General features: G+C 40.8%; 3 protein-coding genes across 8 annotated transcripts in view; all 3 read left to right on the top strand.

Annotated features, from left to right (window-relative positions):
* The first annotated feature begins 1,285 nt into the window (after window positions 1-1,285).
* LOC134659758 (zinc finger protein 260-like) overlaps window positions 1,286-26,452 on the top strand; it is a 33,698-nt gene continuing 8,531 nt past the window's right edge. For 2 of the 6 annotated variants that reach the window (XM_063515456.1, XM_063515455.1), the window contains exons 1-4: window positions 1,286-1,565; window positions 2,062-2,218; window positions 3,049-3,165; window positions 4,232-4,402. In XM_063515456.1, coding sequence (XP_063371526.1) covers window positions 1,413-1,565; window positions 2,062-2,218; window positions 3,049-3,165; window positions 4,232-4,402 — 598 coding nt within the window. In that variant the 5' untranslated portion in view covers window positions 1,286-1,412. The other 4 variants (XM_063515457.1, XM_063515451.1, XM_063515452.1 and 1 more) reach the window with 4 other exon arrangements.
* LOC134659759 (zinc finger protein 26-like) lies at window positions 7,437-9,495 on the top strand. Its single transcript, XM_063515458.1, has one exon. The coding sequence runs from the start codon at window positions 7,540-7,542 to the stop codon at window positions 9,430-9,432; it is 1,893 nt and encodes a 630-aa protein (XP_063371528.1). The 5' UTR covers window positions 7,437-7,539; the 3' UTR covers window positions 9,433-9,495.
* Window positions 16,187-17,895, top strand: LOC134659761 (zinc finger protein 254-like). Its single transcript, XM_063515459.1, has one exon. It carries the CDS (start codon window positions 16,638-16,640, stop codon window positions 17,880-17,882), a length of 1,245 nt encoding a protein of 414 aa, XP_063371529.1. The 5' UTR covers window positions 16,187-16,637; the 3' UTR covers window positions 17,883-17,895.

Below are 26,452 nucleotides of genomic sequence, written 5' to 3'. Positions count from 1 at the left end.
GCTGAGATGGGAAGGGGCAAATGTGCTTACGCACGTCGCGTCCCAAATGAGGCTGCGTCCTCGCTCCCATGGGACCAGCGTCAGACCGTCTGGTCTTTTTCCGTCGGTCCTGCTTAAGCCTTGGGGCTCTAAGACACAGGGAATATTCGCAGACACCAGTGCACGACGAATAATTTCGTTAATGCACTGGTGTCTGGAGAACCTACCGGCGCAACGAACGCAGCTCAGTCCGTGGTGACCGTTTGGTTGGACTGCAGCCCCGCACACACACTGGTGGGGTTCGCAAACAGTACAGCCCAGTCGCAGTGCCACACCTATGCGAAGGGAGTCAGTATCAAGGAGTGTGCCCAAGTATGGTGATGGTAGCGCGTGCAGCCATGCTCCGGATTCAGGCAATGCCACTGCTTTCAAACGCGCCACATCGACATTTACAGCCGCTTCGAGTAAGTCATCGTATGTTTTCTTGCTAAGAATGTCGTCCCAGGATCTTTGGAGCTTCAGATTTTCGGGCCTCGCGTCATTTGGGCACCTAGCCCTCCACTCATAAAAGGCTTCTTCCAAAAAAGGAATTCGGACACTGCCACCGTTTACTGGTAAGATTCGAGTGACAAGATCCATGGAAGCGTGAGCGGAGGCTATGAATGCCACTAGTCCGACATCGTGCGCTCGACGAATCCCGAGACCACCATATCGGATGGGCAGCGAAGATTGAGACCACTGGGAATCATTCAAGCTGACGTTGAGGATGATTTCCAGACCATTTCGCAAAGTTTGGTCAAAGTTGCGGATGTGCTCTGGGAAGAGCCATGAGCCATTATTTATTAATATTTATAAAATAAATATGTAGTATTAAATTGTTTTCAAGAACTTTTTGTTTTATTTGCCCATTGTACCTAATAGTTGACCTAGTTATACAAATATGTTAAATGTATAGCCCATCAGCTGAGAAAATATTTGCGCACAATAAATAGTAAAATTCGCCTCTGCTGTTTGATACTTATGTTATCATCAAAATAAAGAAATAGTTATCTATCAGTATCACTCTATCTTGTGAATCTTGTGATTTTTCGGAACAAGTAATACCGAGTACTGCCATCTAATAGCGCTACGAGGAAGTATTCGTGTGACATGTGGTTTCTAAATGGCGTTAAAATTGTTGTTCTAATAGTACCGCTACTTCATAGCAGATGGCGTTAGCAAAGTTAATAAAATTAAAATAAAGTAAAAAGGGCATAGGTAGATGGTACTTTAACGATCGAAGCGTGTTCAAGCGTCGTCGAAAAAAAAACAAAGACGTTCTTAACAAAATGGCGGGTGGGCTGTGAAATTATCGACGCTTTGCGTTTTCTAATAATTATAAGGGTTTAAAACTGTTATTTGTGTTCTGAGTATGTTTTAATAGTGTTACGAAAATGGATTTCGATGAAATTGTAGTGAAAGAAAGCCCCGGCTTGTGCCGGTGTTGTCTTTCTGAGGGATGCTACAAAGACCTAGGATCAGAATATAGTTGGATGAGTGAAACAGAAATTTACGCCGATATGTTGCTGGAATGCTTTGATATTAGTGTAAGTTTCTAATCTTCTTATTTACGCTTAGATGTTCTTAAAACAATATCCATTTAATCTTTAGTAATTCTTAATTATTTTCTCTAATCGAACTGGCATGGGGTGTGCCAGGGAAATGCTTTGTTGTTGCCTTTTTGTAACTAAATTTATAATAAGTTTATTATTGCTCATGTTACATGAGTTACATGACTGTCCTATGTATGATGTATGTGGTATAAGAAATTGATAACATTTCATTATTTATGTTTTATAAGTATGTTTCATTGTATTCTAATTTAGAATGATTAAAAAATTAATAACAAAAGAATATATTTTTCCAACTATATTTTCTTCTAATCTAAAATTATGTAAATAACTCTCAAGTCTAATTAATCAATGGTATTTTTGCCCACTCTTACTATTTGCTAAATTATCTTCCTCTGTAGTAGAATAATCAGGAGGTGTAAATAGTAGATGGATGTCAGAAATTTGTGGCATTAAAAATTAATTGATGCAGATATCTCAACACCCGACCGGCCCCAACGGCTCCAACCGGCTGATCTGCGAGGTGTGCATCACACGGCTGCGGGATGCTTGTAACTTCAAGAAGCAAGTCCTGGAGTCGGAGAAAAAGTTTGTGGATATGGTGGGCAGAGGGGAGTTCCGACCAAAAGGTAACAATTTAAAAACTTTTGTTTTTATTATGTATGAAAATAATTATGTTTTATTTAATACAAGGGTTTATTTAAAACAACCCTGGAGTGAAGAAGACAGTGTGGTGACCTCATTGATACTTTCAAGAGCATAACTTCAACTTCAAGTTTCAACATTAAATTTATTCAGGAAATAGGCCACAAGGCACATTTACACATCAACATTGAATTTACATACAAGCAAAAAATATATATATACAAAATCAATTTTTTAACAAGCAGATACGTCTGCGAGCGATATTCCAAATTTTATATTAAAGAAAAAATGGAAAAAGTTACGCTTCCGGCAGGACTTGAACCCGCCATCCTCCGCAATCCGTGGGTTGCTCTTAATCCCGTACCGTCAAAAGATGTAATCGTCTTTCGGTAGATGTCGCTATACGCCACCCTTATGGCGTGTATGCATAAAGGAAGGGATGGAAAGATTTGCGATGTCCTGGTAGGCTTCCGTAGCTCAATTGGTTAAGAGCAACGCACGGATTGCGGAAGATGCGGGTTCAAGCCCTGCCGGAAGCGTAACTTTTTCCATTTATATAAAATTTGGTAATAATAATACATCAACAACATACATACATGATTATTATGCCTTACCTGAACTAAAAAGGGGAACAACTGTTGACTTTCACTTCTATCTATTAAGCCCTTTTAATCTGAGTTAGAGTATGTCTCTTAATTGAGTGTGCCGCTTGGCAATGGCCTCTTTTAGCTCTTTCCATTGGGGTCTATCGTGGGCCACTCTTCTCCAGTTCGGGCCCACCGTGATTTTTCACTTACAAAGATGTAATTTCCAGTGCTGCTGTACCAGACCCAGATGAAGACTGAACAGATGATGGAGCTTGAGGAGGGAACCGGCGCTGACGACAGCGGAGAGGTCGAATACCTCGAGGAGGACGCAGACTTTGTTGATGGTAAGCAACAACAGAAATATACTTAAGTTGATCAACATTTCGCACACGAGCAGGCGTGTCTCACTCCGCGATTTCGTCGCTTTGCTACAGGTAGCTAAAAGTACATCCGTTCGGCCCCAATTTTGGGGAAAGCCATAAGCCGCGCGTGGCGCTGTCGCCACCTAGCGGCCATATCTGTGCCGATCGTAACAGACGCGTTTTGTTAGAGAGTGAGTCTTCTGGACTTAGTACTATTATTTATTCTGTGACACGAGCAAGAAACGAAATCTGAAACATATGAAAATACATTAACTAAAACGAAATTTCATATGTATTGCACCTTTGTCTTTTATTAATTATAAAAAATAATAATGTATATCCTATTTGAAATTTCGAAAATAATAACTAATTTTCTCTTCCTAGTCTGGTGATGGTCTACTATTGTAATACAGACTTGTCAGTCCAGTCTCCTGTTGCGGCAAATCTGCAGACGTGACACAAGGATAGGGCTCCAATCTGAATTTTTCTAATTACCTTTAGTTTGGAGCTAGTTCATTGACCACCCAGCCAGATTTATAAAGCTAGACCCCTCTATAATTCGTAAACAATTCTCTCTCGGTGATAAATCCTAAACATTTTTTGTGTCAAGGTTAAACACTCCAATCAATTTTATGTTTGTATGGTATCTGGGGAAAAAACTACAAAACTGCCACAGACACACTATACAGAGTACACACAGCTTGAGCTAGGAGTTGGTAACAACTGGAGTGTCATGAGACTCATGAGTCTAAATTAGAAGGTTGTAACTCAGTTTTGAGTCGGTTTTGAGTCCTCTCTTGAATCAAAAAAAATATTAGTTTTTACAGAAAACAGTAAATTTTTTCAGTTACTTTATAGTTTACTAGCGACCCGCCTCGGCTACCATGGCTAACCTGGAGTTACCATGGTTACCAGTACAATTTGACACTGGGTTAACAGTTTAACCGGTTAACACCAGGTTAGCGAGACGGTGCAAGTGGCGCTAAATTATTATATTAGCAGGCCAGATTTGAATTTTTAACCTTATTTCATCAAGTACAATTTCCAGAGGATCTCCTCAAAAACGAAGAGTACGGCGAAGCCTCAGTGTCCGAGGACATCACCGTCTCCTCGCTAGCGGTGAAAGGCAAGCGCGGCCGGCCCAAGAAGACCGCCAAGCCGGAGAGGAAGGCCAAGCTGGCCAAGACCGAGGAGAAGCCCAAGAAAGCTGTTGCTAAAGGTAGGTTGTCGCTGTTGGTGCCCCCGCTCTTGAGGTTGTGTTGGTAATTTTGTGTAGAGAAGTTTGTTGCGGATATTGAAAAGTACAATTTTGCATCCCGATTTATGTGAAAGATGCCTTAAAATGCAGTATAGATCGCGTACTGATAGCAGCATAGCTAATTGTTTGAGGTGTTTATTATGATCTATACACACTTATTGTGTTCTGACTCTTCAAAATTGAAGTGAAATACCTACAGTCAGCAGCAGAAGTTGAAAGCGGGCGAGGTGTTCAAAATGATCTTGACGCGACTTTTGTGTTACGAGAATAAGAGTGTGTCAAGGTAATTTTTAACACCTCGCCCGCTTGGTAACTTCTGCTGCTGACTACATTTTGGCGCGTTAAAATTTCTGAACTTAATTCTGTATTCGCGCCTGATACGTATAGGCACTGTTTCGTAAGAAATATTGCCAAAAATATAGAAAAAAAGATGCCTTTAAAATATGGATTGTTACAAAAATTTAACAAAATGTTACAAAGTTATCAGCACCACCTCAAGAAGCTTATGTTTGAATATCTTCTTGTTACCAGTTTAAACTATCCTATTTACAATACATTATTATTTGATTAAAGTAAAAAATACAAATAATCCCTGCCTTAAACGTTACAAATTTTTTATATCAAGGATTTATCCGCAATATTAATAAACTAAACTGGGTCAGTACATAAAGTATAAAAATAAATTAAATTCTCGTTTATATTTTTATTTTATTTACAGCTTTTAAATAATGGCTAGAAATTTTCAACATTATTATGGTAACCGGAAGGTTTTCAACACTTTTTAATTGCTTAGTGATTTGACACATGCAGCCAGTTGCACCAACTCTATAATCGAAACATTTTAAATTGCTGTAACACCTGTGTTATGTTATGTTAACCAATACATCATTTATAGTTGGTGCAACCGGCAGTTTTTTCCCTATAAATGGCCTATCGTTTACTAAGCCAGATATGGGTAGTAGGAAGACAGAGCAATATATATTGAGCAAAGATTTTTTATCGCGACTTTTCGCGATGTGAGGTCAAAATGATCAAATAGGTAGCCGCTAGCTTTAACATATGCGGTACTGTGTTGTAGGGCGTCAGTTTTCGAGTGTAAGAAAAATATGGAATATATAGCGCGGGGCGCGATACTAGGATACTACCCGTAGGCGGCGTATGGCTGGGGACAGTTAACTACCCCAGCCATTTTACCCCTATTCTAAATACCTTGTGTATTACCGTAGCGTATCGCCTATAGGACGAGACACGACTGGATTTTTAATTGGATTAATTTTCAAAAAGAGACCATAAACAGGCCGTTTTATTAAAAGTGTGTCAAGTCACTCATTATTCGTAGGATGATATTATAAAAACTCCGTTTTAAACTTTCATTCATATTAAGTTACGTATCTAGTCACGTTGTTTTTATAATATCGTTCTGTATTATGCGTTTTGTTTTGTCCGGCCCATTATCGTCACCGAATTACGAATGAAACTTCTATCTTTATACAAACTGACCTAAACTTTAACAATAAACTAAAATTGAGTATTGACCGTTTGGTCATCTGTTTTTAAATCGGAATATTGGAACATATCTTTTTTACTTTACCGAATTACGTTTTACATACTACATCTTAGGAACTAAACTTTTATTTGACGCACAAATACATATTTAACTCGTTTCTACGTTACTTTAACACCAAACTTACCAATATTGCTAACTCTCAGGCCGCAGACGTCAATGTTGACAGTTAATTTCACTTTTTAGGTAAGAAACGGGCCGTTGTACCGAGCGATAAGCCCATCTCGGCCACCAAACGCAATCGCCTCATGAAGGCCAACGCCGCCATAGTCCTAGAGACCTCCACAGTTGTCCCCTTCAAGTGGCAGAGGCAGCACTACCTCTGCTTCTATTGCCACAAGACTTTCAAAAGCACAGACTCTCTAAAAGACCACACCCGCGACGAACACAAGAAATCTAACATCAAAGCGGCCGTTTCTTACCTAAGGAGGGACGAAAAAGTCAAAATTGACGTCTCTGACATCGAATGTAGACTCTGCAATGTCAAACTAGACGACCTTAGCTCACTCTTAACTCACCTGACCTCAATCCATGATAAAACATTCACTGAACAGTGCGGATCCTTCGGTCTAATCCCTTACAAGCTAGAAAGCGGTTCCACCTCTTTCCGATGCGCTATTTGCAGAGAAGAGTTCCAATACTTTATCAAACTCAACGAACATATGAATCTACATTTCGGGAACTACATTTGCGAATTATGCGGCAAAGGATTTTTGTCCCAAAACCGTCTGAGATGCCACGTTCTCAGCCACGGCTCTGGATTCAAATGCACCATGTGCTCAGAGACCTTCGACTCTCTAACATTAAGAATCAATCACGAAACTAAAGTCCACAACAAGGAGAAACTCTGCAAATGCTTCTACTGCGACGAAACCTTCCCTAACTACATGCTACGTAAAAGACATCACCACTCCGTACATAATCTAGAAATCCCTGCATTCAATTGCCCCATATGCCACAAAGCGTTTGAGATCGAAAGCAAAATGCAAGTCCATTTAAAAGAGGTACACTTGCGAGAGAAGAATTATTCATGCACCATGTGTGAACAGAAGTTTTTCTCCAAAACTCACGTTCAGAAGCACATGGTCAAGCATTTTGGGGAGAGAGTGCATCAGTGTGAAATCTGCAAGAAGTCTTACGCGAGGAAACAGACGTTGAGAGATCATATGCGAATACATAGTAATGATAAGAGGTATGTGTGCGCGCTGTGCAGCCAAGCGTTTGTGCAAAACAACAGCTTGAGGTTGCACATGAGGGTACATCATCCCGAATCTGTTAATGCCTAGAAATTCCTCGAAAGATGTAGGCAATATATAAGTAGTAAATCTTGATGTATATTTAATGTATTAATATGTATCAGATATTTTTATAAGAATCCTTATACAATATTAAATTTATTTGTAGCTCAATGCGTTTTTGAAATCACGCAATCTCTTCCCATACGAAATCGAAGCACTTTAAATGTACCCTATTAGTAGTTTGAATTTGCACCATTTTTAATTTAAAAAGTTGAAGTGTGTTTAGCATAACTTACATGGGTACATTTACAGTGGCGAATTTCTTTTCAGATGTTAAACCGCGGAAATACAAAGGCTGCGAATCGTCCTCGATGCGACGACGCAACAACCTCGCTGTGTTGTTCAACAACACCTCGGTCGTACCCTTCAAATGGAGGGGCAAATACCTCTGCTTTTACTGCAGCAAGGACATTGCCGAATACCCCGCGCTTCGGAAACATACCAAGTCCCACGGACGTTGCTCGACCGATGATCATTCTTTGAAAGTCTTGAAAGGAGGCCAAAATATGGAAATTAAAATCGACATATCTGATATCACCTGCGAAATTTGCAACGAACCTTTTCCTACATTAGACGATATTATAACACATCTGTTTATTAAACATAAGTTAGAATATGACCGCGATGTTGAAATGGCCATAGAAGAGTATAGACTAGTCGATCTTAGCTGTTTAGCTTGCGATGAAAAATTCGCGTATTTCGGTTATCTGGTTTCTCATGTTAATAATAGTCATCCTAAAAACTGTCTCATCTGTGATAAGTGCGAGCAAAAGTTCAACAAGAAACGAGATCTGTTCTCTCACATGAAGAATTATCATAGGGAGGGAGGTTACCAATGCGAACTGTGTCCTTTAAGTTTTAGCTCACTAAATATACTTCGGAAACATAGAAACAATCGCCATTTGACTAGGTGTAGTATCTGTCAGTTGAAGCTGCCTTCAGCGGCGTTAAAACAGAAGCATATGGAGTTGGAACACCCTGACGATGGCTCTTTGCAATGCGATAACTGTTTCAAAGAATTCCACACGAAACAGGGTCTTAGAATGCACGTTAGAAAGTGCAAGGGAGATGATGAGGTTTTCAGCGTAGATGTTAGGAAAAAAGACTACGACCCAATGGATCTGGATCAGAATTACGAAGATCCTGTCAAAAGACCGAGCGTCAAGCAGATCAGGGAGAACATAGTCATAGTAATCAATATGTCGACGGCTATTCCATTCAACTTCTATAAAAATAAGTTTAACTGCTTCTATTGTTCCAAAGATTTTCCCGACTCGGATTTAATGAGAGAACATACTATAATAGAACACCCTACGTGCGATGTCAAACAGAAATGCATTAGGAAGTGTAGGGAATCGGTAGCGTGCGTCAAAATAGACATTTCTGCCCTAGCGTGTAAAGTATGCTTCGAGTCCCTCCCAGACCTTGATACACTCATAGACCATTTAATTTTAAAACACAACGCCAACTACGATAAATCAATAACGACCTGCTTACAGCCTTACAGACTCATCAAAGACCATATGGCCTGCCCCCATTGTCCAGGCGAAACATTTAGATTCTTCGGCACTCTGCTAAAACACATGAACAACAAACACACCAACAATAATATTATTTGCGTGTATTGCGGTCAAACCTTTAGACGGGACCAAAATCTTCGTGTTCATATTTGGCGCCACCACAGGGACGGTAGATTTAAGTGTAACATATGTGGCGCCGAATGTAATATACCTTCTAGGTTATACATGCATATGGCTAAAGCACACGGGGTGAAAGCGGCCAAATGCCCTAAATGCCCTGAGAGCTTTTCAACACAATACCTAAGACAAAAACATTTAATCGAGGCTCACGACTCAGGCCACAAATGTACTTATTGTGGCAAATTATTCACTAGGAACTCATTTATGAGGGACCATATTAGACGAACGCATTTAAAAGAGAAAAACGTGGAATGTTCCATATGCAACATGAAGTTTTTCAACAACATTCTTCTGAGACGCCACATGGTTAAACATAGCGGCGAGAAGAATTTTCATTGTGATATTTGTGGTGAAAGATTTTTTTGGCGAAAAAGCCTACGGACGCATATGGCTAGGCATAATAAGCATATTAATCCTGTACATATTTAAGTCTCCATCTAGTCATTTATTTATTCCACATAGCTTAAGTAATTTATATCGGTTGCCATATATTTGGCCGCCATTTATACACATAATAAACATTTTCTTATTGACATCTGCAAAAAGTTTTGAAGATTTTGAAATTTGTGATCATGTTCGTCACATTCGTTAAATTTTTCGCCAATAATAGACAGATACTAGTCGTAAAAAATACAAATATATTTATAAAGCGTGTTAGCCCCCGATTGACACGTTGTATATATCGTTTCAGATATAAAACAGCGGTCAATCGGCGGGCCGAGCGCCACCGAGCGCAGGCGGAATAACCTCGTGATACTTTTCAACAACACCTCGGTTATACCGTTCAGAAGCGGCAGCCAATACGGCTGCTTCTACTGCGGGGACAAATACCCGGATTACAAGGAATTCGTTAAACACACTAAATCCCACGGTCCTTGCAATGTTAAACACAAGTCTTTGATAAACCAAAAGTTTGGTACGGTTGAAGTTAAGTTAGACGTTTCCAACATCACCTGTGAACTATGCGATGAGCCCTCCAATAACTTAGATGATATAATAACTCATTTAAACACTAAACACTGTTTGCATTATGATAGGGAAGTGCCCATATCTTTATCCGCCTATAGACTAGTAGATCTCAAATGCACTGAGTGCGGAAAAATGTTTGAATATTTCCGTAATTTAGTGATGCATGTGAGAAAGAATCATATGGAGAAACTGCTGCCTTGCGAGCAGTGCGATAGATGCTTTAACAAGAAGTCAGAGTTGATGGCTCATTGTAGGATATACCACAGACGTGCGGGCTACCAGTGCGTTAAATGCGAACGCTGCTTCCGCACCTCCAGCTTACTCCGACTCCATCTCATCAACACTCACGGCTCCTCTGAACGGAAATGCACTAGAATCCTTTCCAGTTTGCGAGCAAGAAACTCTATAATATCTGACGACGCCTTAACACCATTCGAAGATTTAGAAGATTGTGAAATTGAAACGCAAAGGAAAAGACTGCGCGAAAGGAACGCTCTAGCTAAAAAGAATAGAGAGAATATAGCGTGCATTTTAAACATGACTACGGCCATACCTTTCAAGTACTATCAGAACAGATTCACTTGTTTTCATTGCTCGAAAGACTTCAACGAGCATGAAGACATGCGAACACACACGCTCATGGAACACCCGTTTTATGATTTGGAGAGAAAGTGTCCGAAATCGCTAAAAGGTGTCAACTTGTGTATAAAACTCGATATATCATCTCTATCGTGTAGGATTTGCTTTGAGCCGTTTACAGATTTTGATTTGTTAGTCGATCATTTAATCATGAATCATAAAGCGAATTATGACAAAAACGTAACAGGGATTATGCAGCTTTTTAGGCTTGAGAAGTATAATATGGGGTGTCCTCTCTGTCCTCAATCATTCTCTTATTTCAACATTCTCCTTAAGCATATGAATCAAGAACATTCAGCCAAAACGTATCTTTGTTCGAACTGCGGAGCGGTCTTCGCCAGCGAAGCGATTCTAACCATGCATATAGCTAGAATACACGGCCCTAAAATCTTCAAATGTTCCGACTGCAATATAGAGTTGAACTCGGCCTTAAAACTCAAGAGCCACAGAGCAAAAACTCACGGGGTCCGTGAGGTCCCCTGCCAGAAGTGCCCCGAAAAGTTCCCCTCCGAATACGAGCGACAAAAACACCTAATTCAGGCTCACGATATTGGCCATAAATGCACGTTTTGCGGTAAAATGTTTGTTAAAAACTCCTTCATGAGAAACCACATACGACGAACACATATGGAGGAGAAAAACGTACAATGTACTGTCTGTAATCATAAGTTTTTCGACAATATTCTGCTAAAGATTCATATGGTAAAACATATCGGGGAAAGAGATTTTCATTGCGATGTTTGTGGTAAGAGTTTCTATTGGAAGAAAAACCTGCGGGTGCATATGGCGTCTCATAATAAACAAGCTAAAATTATTAACTTATAGTATTAAACGTTGATTTCGTAAATAATGTTGTGAACGTTTTATATGCCTCAACTTCATATCTCTCGTTAAATTTACTTTCAGTATACATTTTTAATTATAAATGAGTGTTCAAAATACTACCTATACATGTGTCTATACATGCAGATTTGTCTCCCCCCACACCCCCGGCCCGCGCGGTCCTCTAATTAGTTGACACCTACAGACAGACGAAATAAGACATGCACCTAAACGCCTGTGTGGTGCTCCGCGAACATTGTGAATTTCGGATACCTGGAAGAATCCTGTGCCCTGGCCGAGTCCTCTGTGCGGATCACAAGCCCTGGAGAAAGGTTAGTGCTGTCTGGACAAACTGACAAATAATTATTTATCCCAAAATTGTGTACCTACTTGTCCCGTTCTCAAACATTTTGGTAGCAGAGCGTGGTTAGATCCCCTCTTTATGTAATTTTTACGCCCCTTGCTATAAACAACTACAATTCCCCCTTTTCTTAACTTTATTCCCCCGTTCAGTGAATTACCTATAGTTTTAAATCGTAAAATTGCATTCTGGAATTGGTTACATAACTTTATAACGGTATCCTGCAATCGACTCGTCTTTAGATTAACCCGATCGCCGTGTGGTAATTAGTACCTTATTTCAAGGGCCGACGGCTCAATATCGCTTGCAAGTTTTAATAACTAACACGTGGATTTAAAATTTACATTCAATAAAATCAATGCTATATAATCGTTCCCCTTAAAAGAAATTCGTTTAACTAGTATTCTTTAAGCCCCCTTTAGTATTCTGACTGCAAAATAGAATTGTTAATTTTTACGTAAAATAATTGTTGTTGTTAGGCAAACCATCGCGCTTCCCAATTAGACCCTTATCTGCAAGTGCATACGTTTCAATTTAAAGTGTCTTTACGATTAATATTCAATTTTCCTGTTGCTAAGTGGTGTTTATCGTTTGAGTTATAATGGGTGAGGACGGAAATAATGATACAATTAGATCGACATTATTCACGGAAACTGCTGATTATAGAAAGTCAATCGGGACTTTAAGATTAACCAGTGAGTGGATTTCGAATGCGCACTCACAAATTAATACCGCGGACCGCGCCCGACTTATGGTTTATGTAAATGACCTTGAAGAACAATACAAGGAGTTTCGGGAGGCTAGTGCCCAACTCCTTGGCGGTTTAGACCAGGCGATAGATGTGGAGGAATATACCTATGTTCAAGGCCTCGTTCGCACAGTGCGCGACCAAGTTGTCGATATTAAAGTTAAACGTAACGAGATAGTCGCCCCTATCTCCGCGAGTACTCCAATGCGTTCGGTGCCCGACCGGGCTACTATTGTTGCCGCTGATTTTGACCTCCCGCGTCCCCAAAAATTACCTGATCTTCCAATCCCACGGTTTAATGGGCGATCGGACGCTTGGATTAGCTTTATTGATCAATTTGACAGCGTCGTTGATACCCGAAGTGATTTATTACCCACCCATAAAATGCATTATTTAATGAGTGCTTTATCTGACGAACCAAAACGTTTGGTACAACATTTGAAAGTCGAAGCCGGTAATTATTGTGTAGCCCGTGACCTTCTTAAAAGAAGGTATCATAATACGCGCGTCCTGGCCGATACCTACATTGCCCAAATAATATCCCTGCCGGATATTAGTCCTCGGTTGACTGGACTACGCGCCAGTTTCCTCAATCCTTTACTTACTGCCTATCGTTGTTTAGAACGACTCGAGTTACCAGTGAAACACTGGTCTTATATACTTGTTCATATTTGTTTTGGAAAGCTTCCCGCGGACTTGAGGTCACGTTTTGAACGCCGCCACGGGGACGGCCAAAAGGATTTGCCTACCTTTGATAAGCTTATAGATTTCTTAGAAGAAGAATGCCGGCACCACGATAACGTTGGAAATACCTCTCTGGTGGATGCCGCGCCTTCCTACTCCAAAACCGGTACGGTACCGCGAGTCCCACGTGACCCACGTCATGCGTTGGTTGTCGAATCCAATGGCCGTTCCTCGAAGTGCCCTATGTGTTCGAGCCAAGCTCATTACCTACGCGAGTGCAGAGATTTTTTGGATATGAGTCCCCGCGATCGCTCGAATTTCGTAAAATCAAATGGCCTGTGTTATAGATGTTTAGATAAACACTCAATCGCATCGTGTACGCGCGATTATCGTTGTAGTACTTGCCGCCGTCCTACCCATCACACACTTTTGTGTTTTAATGACCCGCGTAACCCGGTATACCCCCGTGAAAACCCGCAGAATCGATCGGTTGCCTTTCGTCGCTCTCCTGAACCAAACAGACCTAGCTCCCCCCACCCTCGCACGGGCGGGGGTGCTCGCTATTACGTCATGAACCGCTCTTCACCCCGTCCTACTTCACCGACCTCACCCCGTGCATCCCCCCCTCCATCTTCTTCTAGATCATGGCGCCGCTCTCCGAACCACTCTCCTACACGGTACTCTTCCCCACCCCCTCGTCGTGATGTGCGTTCCCCTACCCCTACGACTAGTAGAGATAGGCGTGCAGCGTCTCCACGCCCTTCTCGGCCTGAAACTTATAAGGGCTCTCACCGCGAGAGTCCACAATAACTAGACTGCCCCCCTCCCCCACTCCCTTCTCGTGCTTCAATAATTATAAACCCAGATCTGGTCGTACTCGCTACTGCTGTTATTCATATGAAAACCTCTAACGGATATTACGTTGAAGCACGGGCTCTGATTGATAATGGTGCTCAAGGCTGTATGATTACTTGTAATTTAGCGGTAACCCGGCTCAATGTGCATTTAACCCCTCCCCCCTCATCTCCAATGGTACTTTATGGCATTGGAAATATTCCCGCCTTGACAATACGCGATTGTATCCCTGTCACGTTCAAGCCTGTTCACTCCTCCTCACCAGTTACTACGGTTACCTCAACTATGGTCGTAGATACAATTGCCGGTATCCACCCGGATGTGGAACTGCCCCTATCGGTCCGATCAGCAACACGATCACTGCACCTCGCCGATCCCTTATTTTATAAACCCGGCCAAATAGATGTTTTATTAGGAGCTGACGTTTTTGGATCCTTTTTACAACCCGACGTAATTCAGCTACAACCCTGCGGTCTAACAGCTATATCAACTAATTTTGGTTACATCATATCTGGGCCAGTTACGAATCTCCCTAGTTTAAAGCCCCCTATGACAGCCCTTTCTTTAACTCAAGTCGTTGAGCGATTCTGGAAAATAGAGGAACCCCCTGAGCCACCTCAACCCAACCCTTTAGATATTGAATGTGAGACATTTTTTAAGACCACCACTACTAGAAACTCTGATGGTACCTTCGTGACAAGATTGCCTCTCCTAAGTGATCGTCCCTCCCTCGGTGAGACCCGCGGTATAGCTGAAAAAAGATTCCTTAACTTAGAAAAGCGGTTACAAATGAACCCACGGCTAAAATCTAAATATATTGAATTCATGCGCGAGTATCAGAGGTTAAATCACATGTCAATATCCTCCGTAGATTTGCGTTCGGTAGAGCATTATTTTGTACCCCATCACGGAGTATTTAAAGCTTCTGACACCGGGACACCTTATTATTGGAGAACCCCTTACTGCCATTCCTGAATATCCGCTACAGGATATTAAAACTAATAAACTCACCCGATTCCAGCTGGTGCAACAGATGTTTCAACATTTCTGGTCACGGTGGCAAACAGAATATCTATGTACCTTGCAGACAAGGCCTAAATGGGCATCCTATACAGACCCCCCCGCCGTTGGGGACTTAGTACTCCTCAGGGAAGATAATGTTCCTCCGTTAGAATGGCGACGCGGTCGCATCATATCAATCCGTCCTGGGAAGGATGGCGTTGTGCGCGTTGTACAGGTCCGGACGGCTACCGGCGTTCTGACCAGACCCACCAATAGAATTATTCGTTTACCCGTTTACAAACCTGTCAATTAACCTATTCCATTCCAGAATGCAACAAATTACTAGAAGTATATATAATTTTTTTTTCTCGTAAACATGGTGATGTTTAGGGCGGGGGTATGTTCAAAATACTACCTATACATGTGTCTATACATGCAGATTTGTCTCCCCCCACACCCCCGGCCCGCGCGGTCCTCTAATTAGTTGACACCTACAGACAGACGAAATAAGACATGCACCTAAACGCCTGTGTGGTGCTCCGCGAACATTGTGAATTTCGGATACCTGGAAGAATCCTGTGCCCTGGCCGAGTCCTCTGTGCGGATCACAAGCCCTGGAGAAAGGTTAGTGCTGTCTGGACAAACTGACAAATAATTATTTATCCCAAAATTGTGTACCTACTTGTCCCGTTCTCAAACAATGAGTAAAAAGTCTGGACATGCGCATGTAGAATGCTTCCTATGCAATGAGATCTTTTCTGTTTCGTTATTTGATTCGGCCGTAGAGAGTTCATACTCGTGAATCGCCGTGGCGATGTTTTCACTTCGCTCAAAGCCCCGAGAAAGACAAGATTTACACATGGAACGTGTTTAACATAGATCTGAGAATTTGTAGTGAAGTATCACCGCGCTTTGACAATTTGAAGACTCAAGTGCACAACAATACATGTGAAGTTTACATCTGATTACGGGTTGGATCTACTCGCACAAACAAAACATGATGGATATTACGGCAAACGCCAAGTGGAGCTATACTAGTATGCGAGTGCGACCATTGCCAAATTTCCTTTTATCGGAGAAAGTACTTAATCAATTACATCTATTGAACACTCATATAACCTGTAGAAATTAAAGATAGCATAATCCAGCTAAATATAGGTTAGAAATTTGTGATACATTAATCAGAACATATAGAGGAACAATTTGTTTTCAGATGAAACGCACAAAAAGGCCTGCAAAACGGCGAGGCGGCAAAATCTGGAAACACTTTTTAGCAACACGAGCGTCATACCGTTCCGATGGAAATGGAACTCCATTACTTGTTGCTATTGTAGTTCTAAAGGGCTTCTGTGTGACGAGCTCATTAAACACACTAAATCGCACGATAAGAACGATATTAAAGACTTTTTAGCCAAATTACGGTCAAAAGTCGAGCTTAAAATTGACGTCTCAGATACGAGCTGTGAACTTTGCGATGAAAACTTTCCCAATCTGGACAATCTTGTAAATCATCTTGTAACGAAGCATGATTTGAAATACAACAGACAGGTTGAAATGTATGTTGAACAATTCAAATTAATAGACCTTAGCTGTCCACTATGTAAAGAAAATTTTACTGAAATGGAAATACTTAACGCTCACGTAACTTCGCATTCAAACAATTTGCAATGTGAATTGTGTTCAGAAATGTTTAGTAAGAAAAAAGGCTTGAAGTTACATAAGCAACTAGTTCATACACATGATTATAATAAATACGACGAGCCAATAGACATTAAAGAAGAACCAGATGTCATTGAAGCTAAAGTGAAAACATTTGATCCCGACGCGGTAGAAAAGAAAAGGATAGCCAAGCTCAGACGACAGAACATTGCCTGTGTCTTAAACATGTCCACGGCTACACCTTTCAAATACTATATGAATAGGTTTCGTTGTTTCTATTGCTCAAAAAACCATCCAGAATTTGAACCAATCAAGACTCACACTCTAACTAAACATACCTACTGCGACCCTGAGGGGATAGCCATGAAATCCATTAAAGGGAAAGATGCTATAGTCAAAGTAGATATTAGTTCTTTAGCCTGCAAGTTGTGCTGCATGTCAATTAGTGACCTAGACGCTCTATCAGACCATTTAGTATCAAATCACCATACGAAACACGATAAATTGATGATGGACATAGTCCAACCATTTAAGATAGCTAAGGACAACATGGCTTGTCCGCTCTGCCCAAACGTAGCTTTTAGGTACTTTGTTAAACTTTTAGAACACATGAACGAAAGCCATTCTAATAACAACGTGATATGCGTTTACTGCGGCCAAGCGTTTAGGAGTACGCCGTCCTATAGAGGTCACCTAGCGAGGTATCACAGGCCGAACTCTTGTAAATGTCCCGACTGCGATCTAGTGTTTCCTAACCCGCCTAAACTTACAACGCATAGAGCAAACGCTCACGGGGCTAAAGCTTTCAAATGCTCCAAATGCAGCGAGAGATTCGCCACTCAGTATCTCAGGCAGAAACATCTCATAGACGCCCACGGCTCGGGGCACAAATGCTCTTTCTGTGACAGAATGTTCGCTAGGAACTCCTACATGAAAGACCATATCAGGAAACTACATTTGAAGGAAAAGAACGTGGAATGCTCAGTATGTAAGGAAAAGTTCTTCGATAAGACGAGACTGAATATACATATGGTGAAACATATCGGGGAGAGGAATTATCATTGTGATATATGTGGAAAAACTTTTCTTTGGAAGAAAAATTTAAGAGGCCATATGTCTTCGCACAAACGGAGCGCTTAGTTTTCCGTCAATTACATTTGTTGTTGTTATATTTTCGTGCCAAGTTGTTGTTTACTTATCATATAGTTTGAATGTTACGAAAGAAGAAAGCTTAGACAAAATACGCTCAAAATTGGCCTAATTGTGAATTACAAAAGATTACAGAGAAGTAAATTTCTTTTCAGATGAAATTGGGCTGAAAAACGTGAAAAGCACCAATTATCGGAAGAGGAGAAATCTACAAATAATATTCAACAACACCTCGATGATACCGTTCAAATGGCGGCAAAAATATCTCTGTTTTTACTGTGGCGAGGACGTGCCCGACTATGATGCGCTTAGGAAGCACACGAGAGCGCACGGACCATGTACTTTACAGGACCGCGCGCTTACCCGAGTATCAGGCACTGATGTCGAGATCAAAGTTGACGTGACCGACATCACTTGCCAATTATGCAACGAATCACCCCCAAATTTCGATGAGATAATCTCCCATTTGATACACAAACACAACTTACCCTATGACAAACAAGCCGATCTTCACATTGTCAAATACCGACTTGCCGATCTCAAATGTTTACTTTGCGAGGAAAGCTTCAATCACTTCAGCAAGCTCATCGTTCACGTTAACAATAGCCATCCTCTAAAAGTCCTTTCGTGTAATGTCTGCCATCAGAAATTTAACAAACAACGGGACCTGACCGCTCATTTCAGATCTTATCATAAAAAGGGAGGTTACACTTGCAATAAGTGCGCTATTTCTTTTCCTACTAACTGGGCGCTTAGTAATCACAAATTTAAGACACACTCGTCGGCTTGTAATATATGTTTTAAAAGCTTCTCGTCGTCCGATAAGCGGCTAAAACATATGAAAACAGAACATGTAGGCGATAGCTTATTGCAATGCGGATTTTGTTTGAAAACGATGAATACCAAACAGGGTTTCTTGCGTCACGCGGCCGGCTGCACTTCCGCGAAAGACGAATCCAAATCGCATCATATCATCGACGAAATCGTGTCCATCGACGATACAGAAAGGAGGCCCAATGTTAAACAGATTAGGAACAACATCGCTTGTATCCTCAACATGTCCACAGCGATACCGTTCAAATATTTCATGAATAAATTCAGATGTTTCTATTGCTCCAGAGATTTCATAGAATGCGACGAACTCAAAGAACATACTATGATCGAGCATCCCCATTGCGATTCCAAGTTTAAATCCATGAAATTACGAAATAGAGAGGACATTTCGATTAAAATAGACATATCATCTTTATCTTGTAAGATGTGCTTTGAACCTATGAACGATTTGAACCATTTGATAGACCACCTAACCTCGGAACATAAGGCGCGTTTTGACAAGTCTATAGAAATGAATATTCAACCGTTCAGACTTATAAAGGACAATTTTGCCTGCCCTTTTTGCGGAAAAGTATTAAGGTACTTTAGCACTCTGCTAAGGCACGTTAGTATCGCCCATACGGATAATAAAAATATATGCATGTACTGCGGAAAGTCCTTTAGGACGAAACCAAATTTACGGGCGCACGTCACGCGACGTCACAAGGTAGGCAAGATGTACAATTGTGACGCTTGCAAACTAGAGTTTACAAGAACGGTAGATCTCCGTTCGCACATGGGCAGGGTCCATGGCGACAAGACAGTCGACTGTCCCGAGTGCCCGGAGAAATTCGTGTCGCAATACGCGATGCAACGGCATCTAATTACGATACACGGATCCGGCCACAAGTGCTCTTACTGCGGAAAATTATTCACCAGAAACTCCTTCATGGACAACCATATCAGGCGTACGCATCTCAAAGAGAAAAACGTGCAGTGTTTGCTCTGCAACGACAGATTTTTCGATGCTGCGCTCCTTAAAAGCCATATGGTGAAACATATAGGGGAGAGAAATTTCCACTGCGATGTATGCGGTAAGAAGTTCCTATGGAAGAAAAACCTCCGCGGTCACATGGCCTCCCATGTTAAAAACGCTACTCAAGCACTTACCTGATATTAAGCGTCGTTAATTAAGGAGTTGTAAGAGTGAATTGACAGCAAGAATCGTTTCTTTTCAGATGAATATCCGCACCGCCCGTACGACAGCTGTACCTCTCAGCGGCGGAGGAAAAATTTACAAATATTATTCAATAACACCTCCGTGATGCCTTTCAAATGGCGGGGCACGTACCTATGTTTCTACTGCGGGAAAAACTATACAGAGTATCCGGAGTTCAGAAAGCACACAAAGTCACACGGGCTCTGCTCTACGAACGATTATTCCCTTAAAATTATTAAAGGAAACCATATAGAGATTAAAATCGACGTCTCAGATATCGTTTGCGAGATTTGTTGCGACCCCTTTAACAGTTTTGACGAAGTCGTCGAACATTTGAACTCGAAACATGATCTGAGATACGACACCAGCGTACAAATCCCGTTTCAGTTATACAGACTGTCAGATTTCCGATGTTTACTATGTGATGAGCAGTTTAACTACTTCGGATACTTGGTAAAGCATGTGAACAGCGTTCACCCACAAAATTGCTTCATATGCGATGACTGTGGACTTACTTTCAATAAGAAAAGAGATCTCGCTCTGCATTCGAGAGATAACCATCGTCAGGGAGGGTACCCGTGTGACCAATGCACCAGCAATTTCAAAACGAAAGGCATGTTGCGGAAACACCAAAACACATTCCATTTCAGAAAATGCAAAGACTGCTCGTTAACGTTCGCGTCTCATAGCCTACTACAGAAACACATACAGTTAGACCATCCAGACGATGGCAGTTTGAAGTGTATTTATTGCGCGAAGGAGCTGCATTCTAAGCAGGGTCTCAAACAGCATCTTAATAAATGCGAAGTAAGATTACTTTCTCAAATCGATGCTCCTCTGCCTAGTAACGCTTTTGAAGAGTCTTACATCGAGCCCAGAAAGAAACAGAACATATTACAAATTAGGGAAAATATCCAATGCGTACTCAACATGTCTACCGCTATACCTTTCAAATTCTTTTCAAAGTATTCGTGTTTTTACTGCTCTAAAAAGTTTGTCGAATTTGAAGAACTTAAAGAACATACTTTAAGGGAACACCCGATTTGCGACGTCAAATCTAAGTGCATGAAGAAATGCAAAGGTGAAAGGATAAATGTTAAGGTGGATGTCGCCAATTTAGCCTGCAAAATATGCTGTCAGCCTATCGACGACTTGGACATATTAATAGACCATCTCATAGCTGACCATAAAGCTAATTACGACAAGTCTCTAAAACGTTGCTTCGAACCTTTCCGAATAATCAAAGACAATATGCCATGTCCCCTATGTTCCGATAAGACTTTTAGATATTTCAGCACCCTTCTAAGACATATCAACTCCGAACACAGCAACAATAACAGAATCTGCGATTTCTGTGGGCGTAGTTTTAAAAATGTCACCAATCTCAAAGTTCACATCACTTACGCTCATACCGGGTCATGCGAATGTGACGTATGTGGGCTTAAATTTAAAAACCAATGGTGTCTCGCGCGACATAAGGCTAAAACCCACAACGCGAAAGACTACAAGTGTCCTAAATGCCCCGAACAATTCCAATCTCAGTACCACAAGCAGAAACACCTAATAACAACCCACGACATCGGTCACAAGTGTTCCTACTGCGGCAAAATGTTCACAAGGAACTCCTTTATGAAGGATCATATCCGTAGAACGCATTTGAAGGAGAAAAACGTGCCTTGTTCCGTTTGTAACGAAAAGTTCTTCGATAACTATCTCCTTCGCATGCACATGGTAAAGCATGAGGGAGAGAGAAAGTTCAGCTGCGAAGTTTGTGGTAAGGCGTTCCTCAGGCGAAGCAATCTCAGCTCTCACATGGACATGCACAAAAAATACGGCCATGTTCAAGTTTAGTTCGATCTCATTAGGCGCATAAGAACTTACCTAACTGACTTCCTTATTCATTGAAAATAAATTAGGTTTTAGTTCAAATTGCGAGTACAATTCTTTTGAATTTGTAAATGACTTAGTTGACAAGGTGATTATGTCTTCCGTTTGAGTATTACTTCCGTAAAAGTAGCTACAAACGATATTCGTTTTAACATTTACTTATTTGCACGACTGGTATAAAGCCAGCAGTCATGACAAACTCTTAGAGCGTTCTCACATTGTCCGATCCGATTTCGTCAGATGACCCTTGGAGAAAGAGCTGCTAGAGACTGTCCTATGACATTGAATCCTTTAATTTTTGCACTAACGCTTTCTTTTTAACAATAAACATTTATAAAATGAGTAATAAATAAATTTAAAAAGTCACTTTCTACATTTTGCTCCTTTGTGGTCGTATTCGATATCGGATCGGATAATATGAAAACGCTCTTACTCTTTTGAACACCGGAGTTAGTCCAGTAAAAGTATTTTCGTTGACTGCGCAAGTGTTACAAATGTAGAAATCATGGAATGAAATAGGGGATTAATAGTTTAGGTAACCTAAAATCGGTATATTTATACTAATGACTGACCATGTTTTGCCAATTTAACAAAGATACGAATCGTCACGATTTTGTGTCAAGAACGCTTGATAGCGATTAATTTAGAAATGGTACAACGTTATCGTTAATCTATTACTTCTACTTTAGGACTTTTTTTATTTATGTTAAAGTTAAGAATCATAAGAATAAAAACCGCCTGTCGTTAAAAATTAGTTCGGTTGATCCGAATTCTTTATACATTTTTTCTTGATATATTTTGATAGAATCAAAATTACTGTATAAGTAATATAGTCTGGAGCCATTTATTTATATTTTTAAAATATGATCTGATCTTAAAGTAACGTAATTTTTTTTTGTATTTTTATTTATTACAGTATTTTTAAAATACAGTTTACTATGTAACTTGAGTTGTGCGAATGATATATAGAATAGCTGTAGTTATGTAATATGTAATTCCTTATGTTTGTATTTAAGGAGCATTATACTATTAGCCTTCTAAGTTGATTATACTTAGCCTTAAGGATCTGTAACTGCTAGTACGGTTTATAAATATACGTACTAATGTTTGACTTCGTCGTTTTATTGACTAGGTTCCTACTCCTACCACTTGAATTTCTCAGAGACAGACGATGCTTTAAAAATTGGTCTCTCTTTTAGACCTGTTAGTGTTGGTTAAGAATCGAGTCCTTAGAGTCCACTGCTTTCAGACTCGACTCAGTTTTACAGCCTGTAATAATTAAGACGAAACTTGTTTTTTTTTCAACGCGTTAGAGACCCGAGTCTTTTGTGTACTTTCATTTTTTAAAACTATTAATTTTTTCACAAAAAAATTCATAACGCATTTGTTCACGTGAAACTCATGATTTAGGCGCACAAATCATACAATATCGCCTGTTTTGTAGCTGTTAATTTTAGGCGGAGTTTTTATTCGGAGGAAGATGACTCACTTGACTTAATGTCCTATATGTCCCCTAGATGGGGCAGAGGGCGTCCACAGTGCGCCGCCATCTGGATTCGTCTTGAGCTTCGTGCTTGAGTTCGCTTCATGTTCTCCCAATAGCCTGCAATGATAGTCCGTCGCCAGGTCTGCTGTCGACGGCAACGTTTTACCGTCCAAAGTGGAGAATTCTAAGCAAAGCTCTCGTTTGGTTGCAGGTTCGAAATACCTGTCGCGAGCCGATACCAAACCAGAAGCTCGATGGACGCTCGAAACAAAACGGAGGAACATCGAGTCCGTCCTCTTATACAGCAACGTTATACCCTTTATCTGGCATCGCGGAAAATACAAGTGCTTCATCTGCATGGACACGCAAAAAAACCCCAAAGAAATACTCTGCCACTACGAAACTCACGACTGCGTCAACTTACCCGTAGCCGTTAAAAAGTACACTCGGCTGCGGGGCAACGCAGAAGCGGCAATCAAAGTTGAAATCACAGATTTACATTGCAAGCTATGCTCATCCGACGTGCATGATCTCGACGAGCTCATACAACATCTAATTGATAATCACGACGTTGAATACGATCTCGACATACCGAACTGCTTCCTCCCTTTCCGACTGACAGGCACGCCCACCTGCGGCACGTGCAACTTGGAATTTGATCTATTCGAGTATCTTCTACGACACGCGAACAGAGAACATCTGGAACACAGTTTCATTTGCGAGATTTGCGGGAAAAGTTTCTTTTCCGAACGATATTATACAACGCATTTAAAAGATTTCCATAAGGAAGGCGGTTACGAATGCGAATACTGTGATATGGTACTCTCCTCTAATCCGAAGAAAGCTCTCCACGAGCAGACTCTCCATCAAGCCAAAGTGTACAAGTGCTCGATTTGTGACGAAACTTTAAAGAGTTTCTATTTAAAAAATGTGCATTTGTCTGAAGTGCATGGGGTTGAAGAAAAGAGAATTAAATGCCCACGTTGTCCGAAAGTATTTCCTCAGGACAATATAATGGTGCGGCATCTAAGGCGTGTTCATCAGAAAGTGAAGGAGCACGTTTGCCCGGTGTGCGGGGACATGTTCTTCGAGAGTTACCAGATGAAAGTGCACCTCATGGCGCACACGGGACGCAAGGACTTTAATTGTGATTTTTGTGGGAAAACTTTCATGAGGAATTCATATCTCGCGAGGCATATTAAATTGAACCACTCCAGGTCAGATGAAATAGATGAAGTTGTGGTGGTGAAATAGAAGAAGTGGACACAGTATACACACAGTACAGGACAGTAGTGTGTTTGTAAAGTTTTTTACGCCTCATACAATTAAACAGTCTTTATCATTTTTATATTGTTTCATTTCTACTATTGGCACAAATATAATTTTATCTATAATTCCATTAAATTGTAAATTGTAATTCCATTATATTGTTGTATAGATACACGAGATACGAGATATGCGAGTCTGACTACACCATCGTAATTTTATGTATGCTTTAATTATGCAATAATTAATCTGTCCTGATATAGCTTGAAAGAAATCTTTATTCACGTAGACTTATGTTACCCTAGTAGGTATAACGAAGTTAGGTTAATAATAATAAATAAAAGAATAAGAAAAAACATTGCCTTGCGGAGAAACTGAGATTCCAAACTTCCACTGATTTACAAATAAAAGTAATGAAGTAAAACTGTCATAAATACGATTTCTACTGCATCTTTCTCGTAAACTATTTAATTGCATTGAGCTAGGCTAAACTAAACACAACTGTGAAGTTCCGTATCCTGGACTAAGAAGAGGAAGGCGACAATAAACGCTGCGCTTTCTTTACAGATGGCAAACCAAAGGATAAGAAGCATCAGAAAACCGCGCTGCGGCGCTACAAACTCTCTTTGATTCGGAGGAACGTCCACCTCATACTAGAGTACGGAAACGTGATGCCCTTCATGTGGGCGCGCTCCACCTATCTCTGCTTCTATTGCAGGCAGCCCGCCAAAGATCCCTACGAACTAAGAGATCACATACAGGCTATGCATCAGTTCCTCGATCTCGACCAAATCCTGAACATGAGGATATCAAACACGTGGGATAGTGAGGTCCCCGTCAAGCTAGACGTCAAAGACATCTCTTGCAAACTATGCATACAACCCATCTCTGATTTACAAGGGCTCATTGACCATTTAATCCAAGTTCACGAAGCAGATTATGACACTTCGATAAATGACTGCCTTTTCTCCTTTGAGCTCGGTAACGAAAAAGTTACTTGTCCTATATGTAACATACAATTCAATTACTTCGAGTACCTACTCCGACACGCGAACAAGCATCACCTCAACCACGACTTCACATGCAACGTGTGCGGAAAATCTTTTCACCGCAAAAATGCGCTTGCGACACATTTCAATGACTACCACAAGGAAGGTGGATATCCTTGTGATATATGTGGTCTTGTCTGCACTACAGCCGCGAGACGGTACAACCACAAAAAGAACTACCATCTGATCGACCATTTGAAGTGTCCTTACTGTCCGGAGATTTCTAAGAGTAAATATTACAAGAACCTCCATTTGGCTACTGTTCACGGCGTAGAGAAATGCCGCAGCGAGTGCCCTCATTGCCAAAAGCTGTTTCCGCAGAAGGGTATAATGCTCGCACACGTTCGACGGGTACATTACAAGGAGAGGAACGTGGAATGCGAGGTCTGTAGATACAAGTTCTTCAACAAGGCGCACCTGGACGCGCACATGGTGAAACACACGGGCGGACAGATGTACACGTGCGACGTGTGTGCTAAAGCGTATCTGAGGAAGAGTACGCTGAAGGCTCATTTGAAGAGACACGTCGACGGACGCGTGAAAATTTAATTAATCTAGAAAATAAAAATGAGAAATAATAATTAAGTGACTTAACTAATATTAACTATTATGTCAATTACATACTTGCCTATGTAACATTCGTAGATCATCCGTATAGCGCGCTTGATACTGAAGGTTTTCATTATTGAGCACATTGCACATTTATGTTATGATGTTGCTCTATTACTTTTTTTTGTAGTCGTTGCAAAAAATAATTAAATAGGTAAAGCTTTAACGAGAAAAGTTTTCTCATGTTATACAATATGTAATTTTTTATGTACCTAAGCAATTGAGCTAATAG

This window comes from Cydia amplana, chromosome 25 (genome assembly GCF_948474715.1).
Source record: "Cydia amplana chromosome 25, ilCydAmpl1.1, whole genome shotgun sequence".
Taxonomy (NCBI): domain Eukaryota; kingdom Metazoa; phylum Arthropoda; class Insecta; order Lepidoptera; family Tortricidae; genus Cydia; species Cydia amplana.
The sequence above is the reverse complement of the archived record's forward strand: the minus strand, read 5'-3'. Positions and strand labels throughout refer to the sequence as shown.

What these genes read in the sequence shown, in the direction of transcription:
- LOC134659759 (XM_063515458.1), top strand. Translation starts at nt 7,540, where the DNA reads ATGGGTACATTTACAGTGGCGAATTTCTTTTCAGATGTTAAACCGCGG.
- LOC134659761 (XM_063515459.1), top strand. Translation starts at nt 16,638, where the DNA reads ATGTATGTTGAACAATTCAAATTAATAGACCTTAGCTGTCCACTATGT.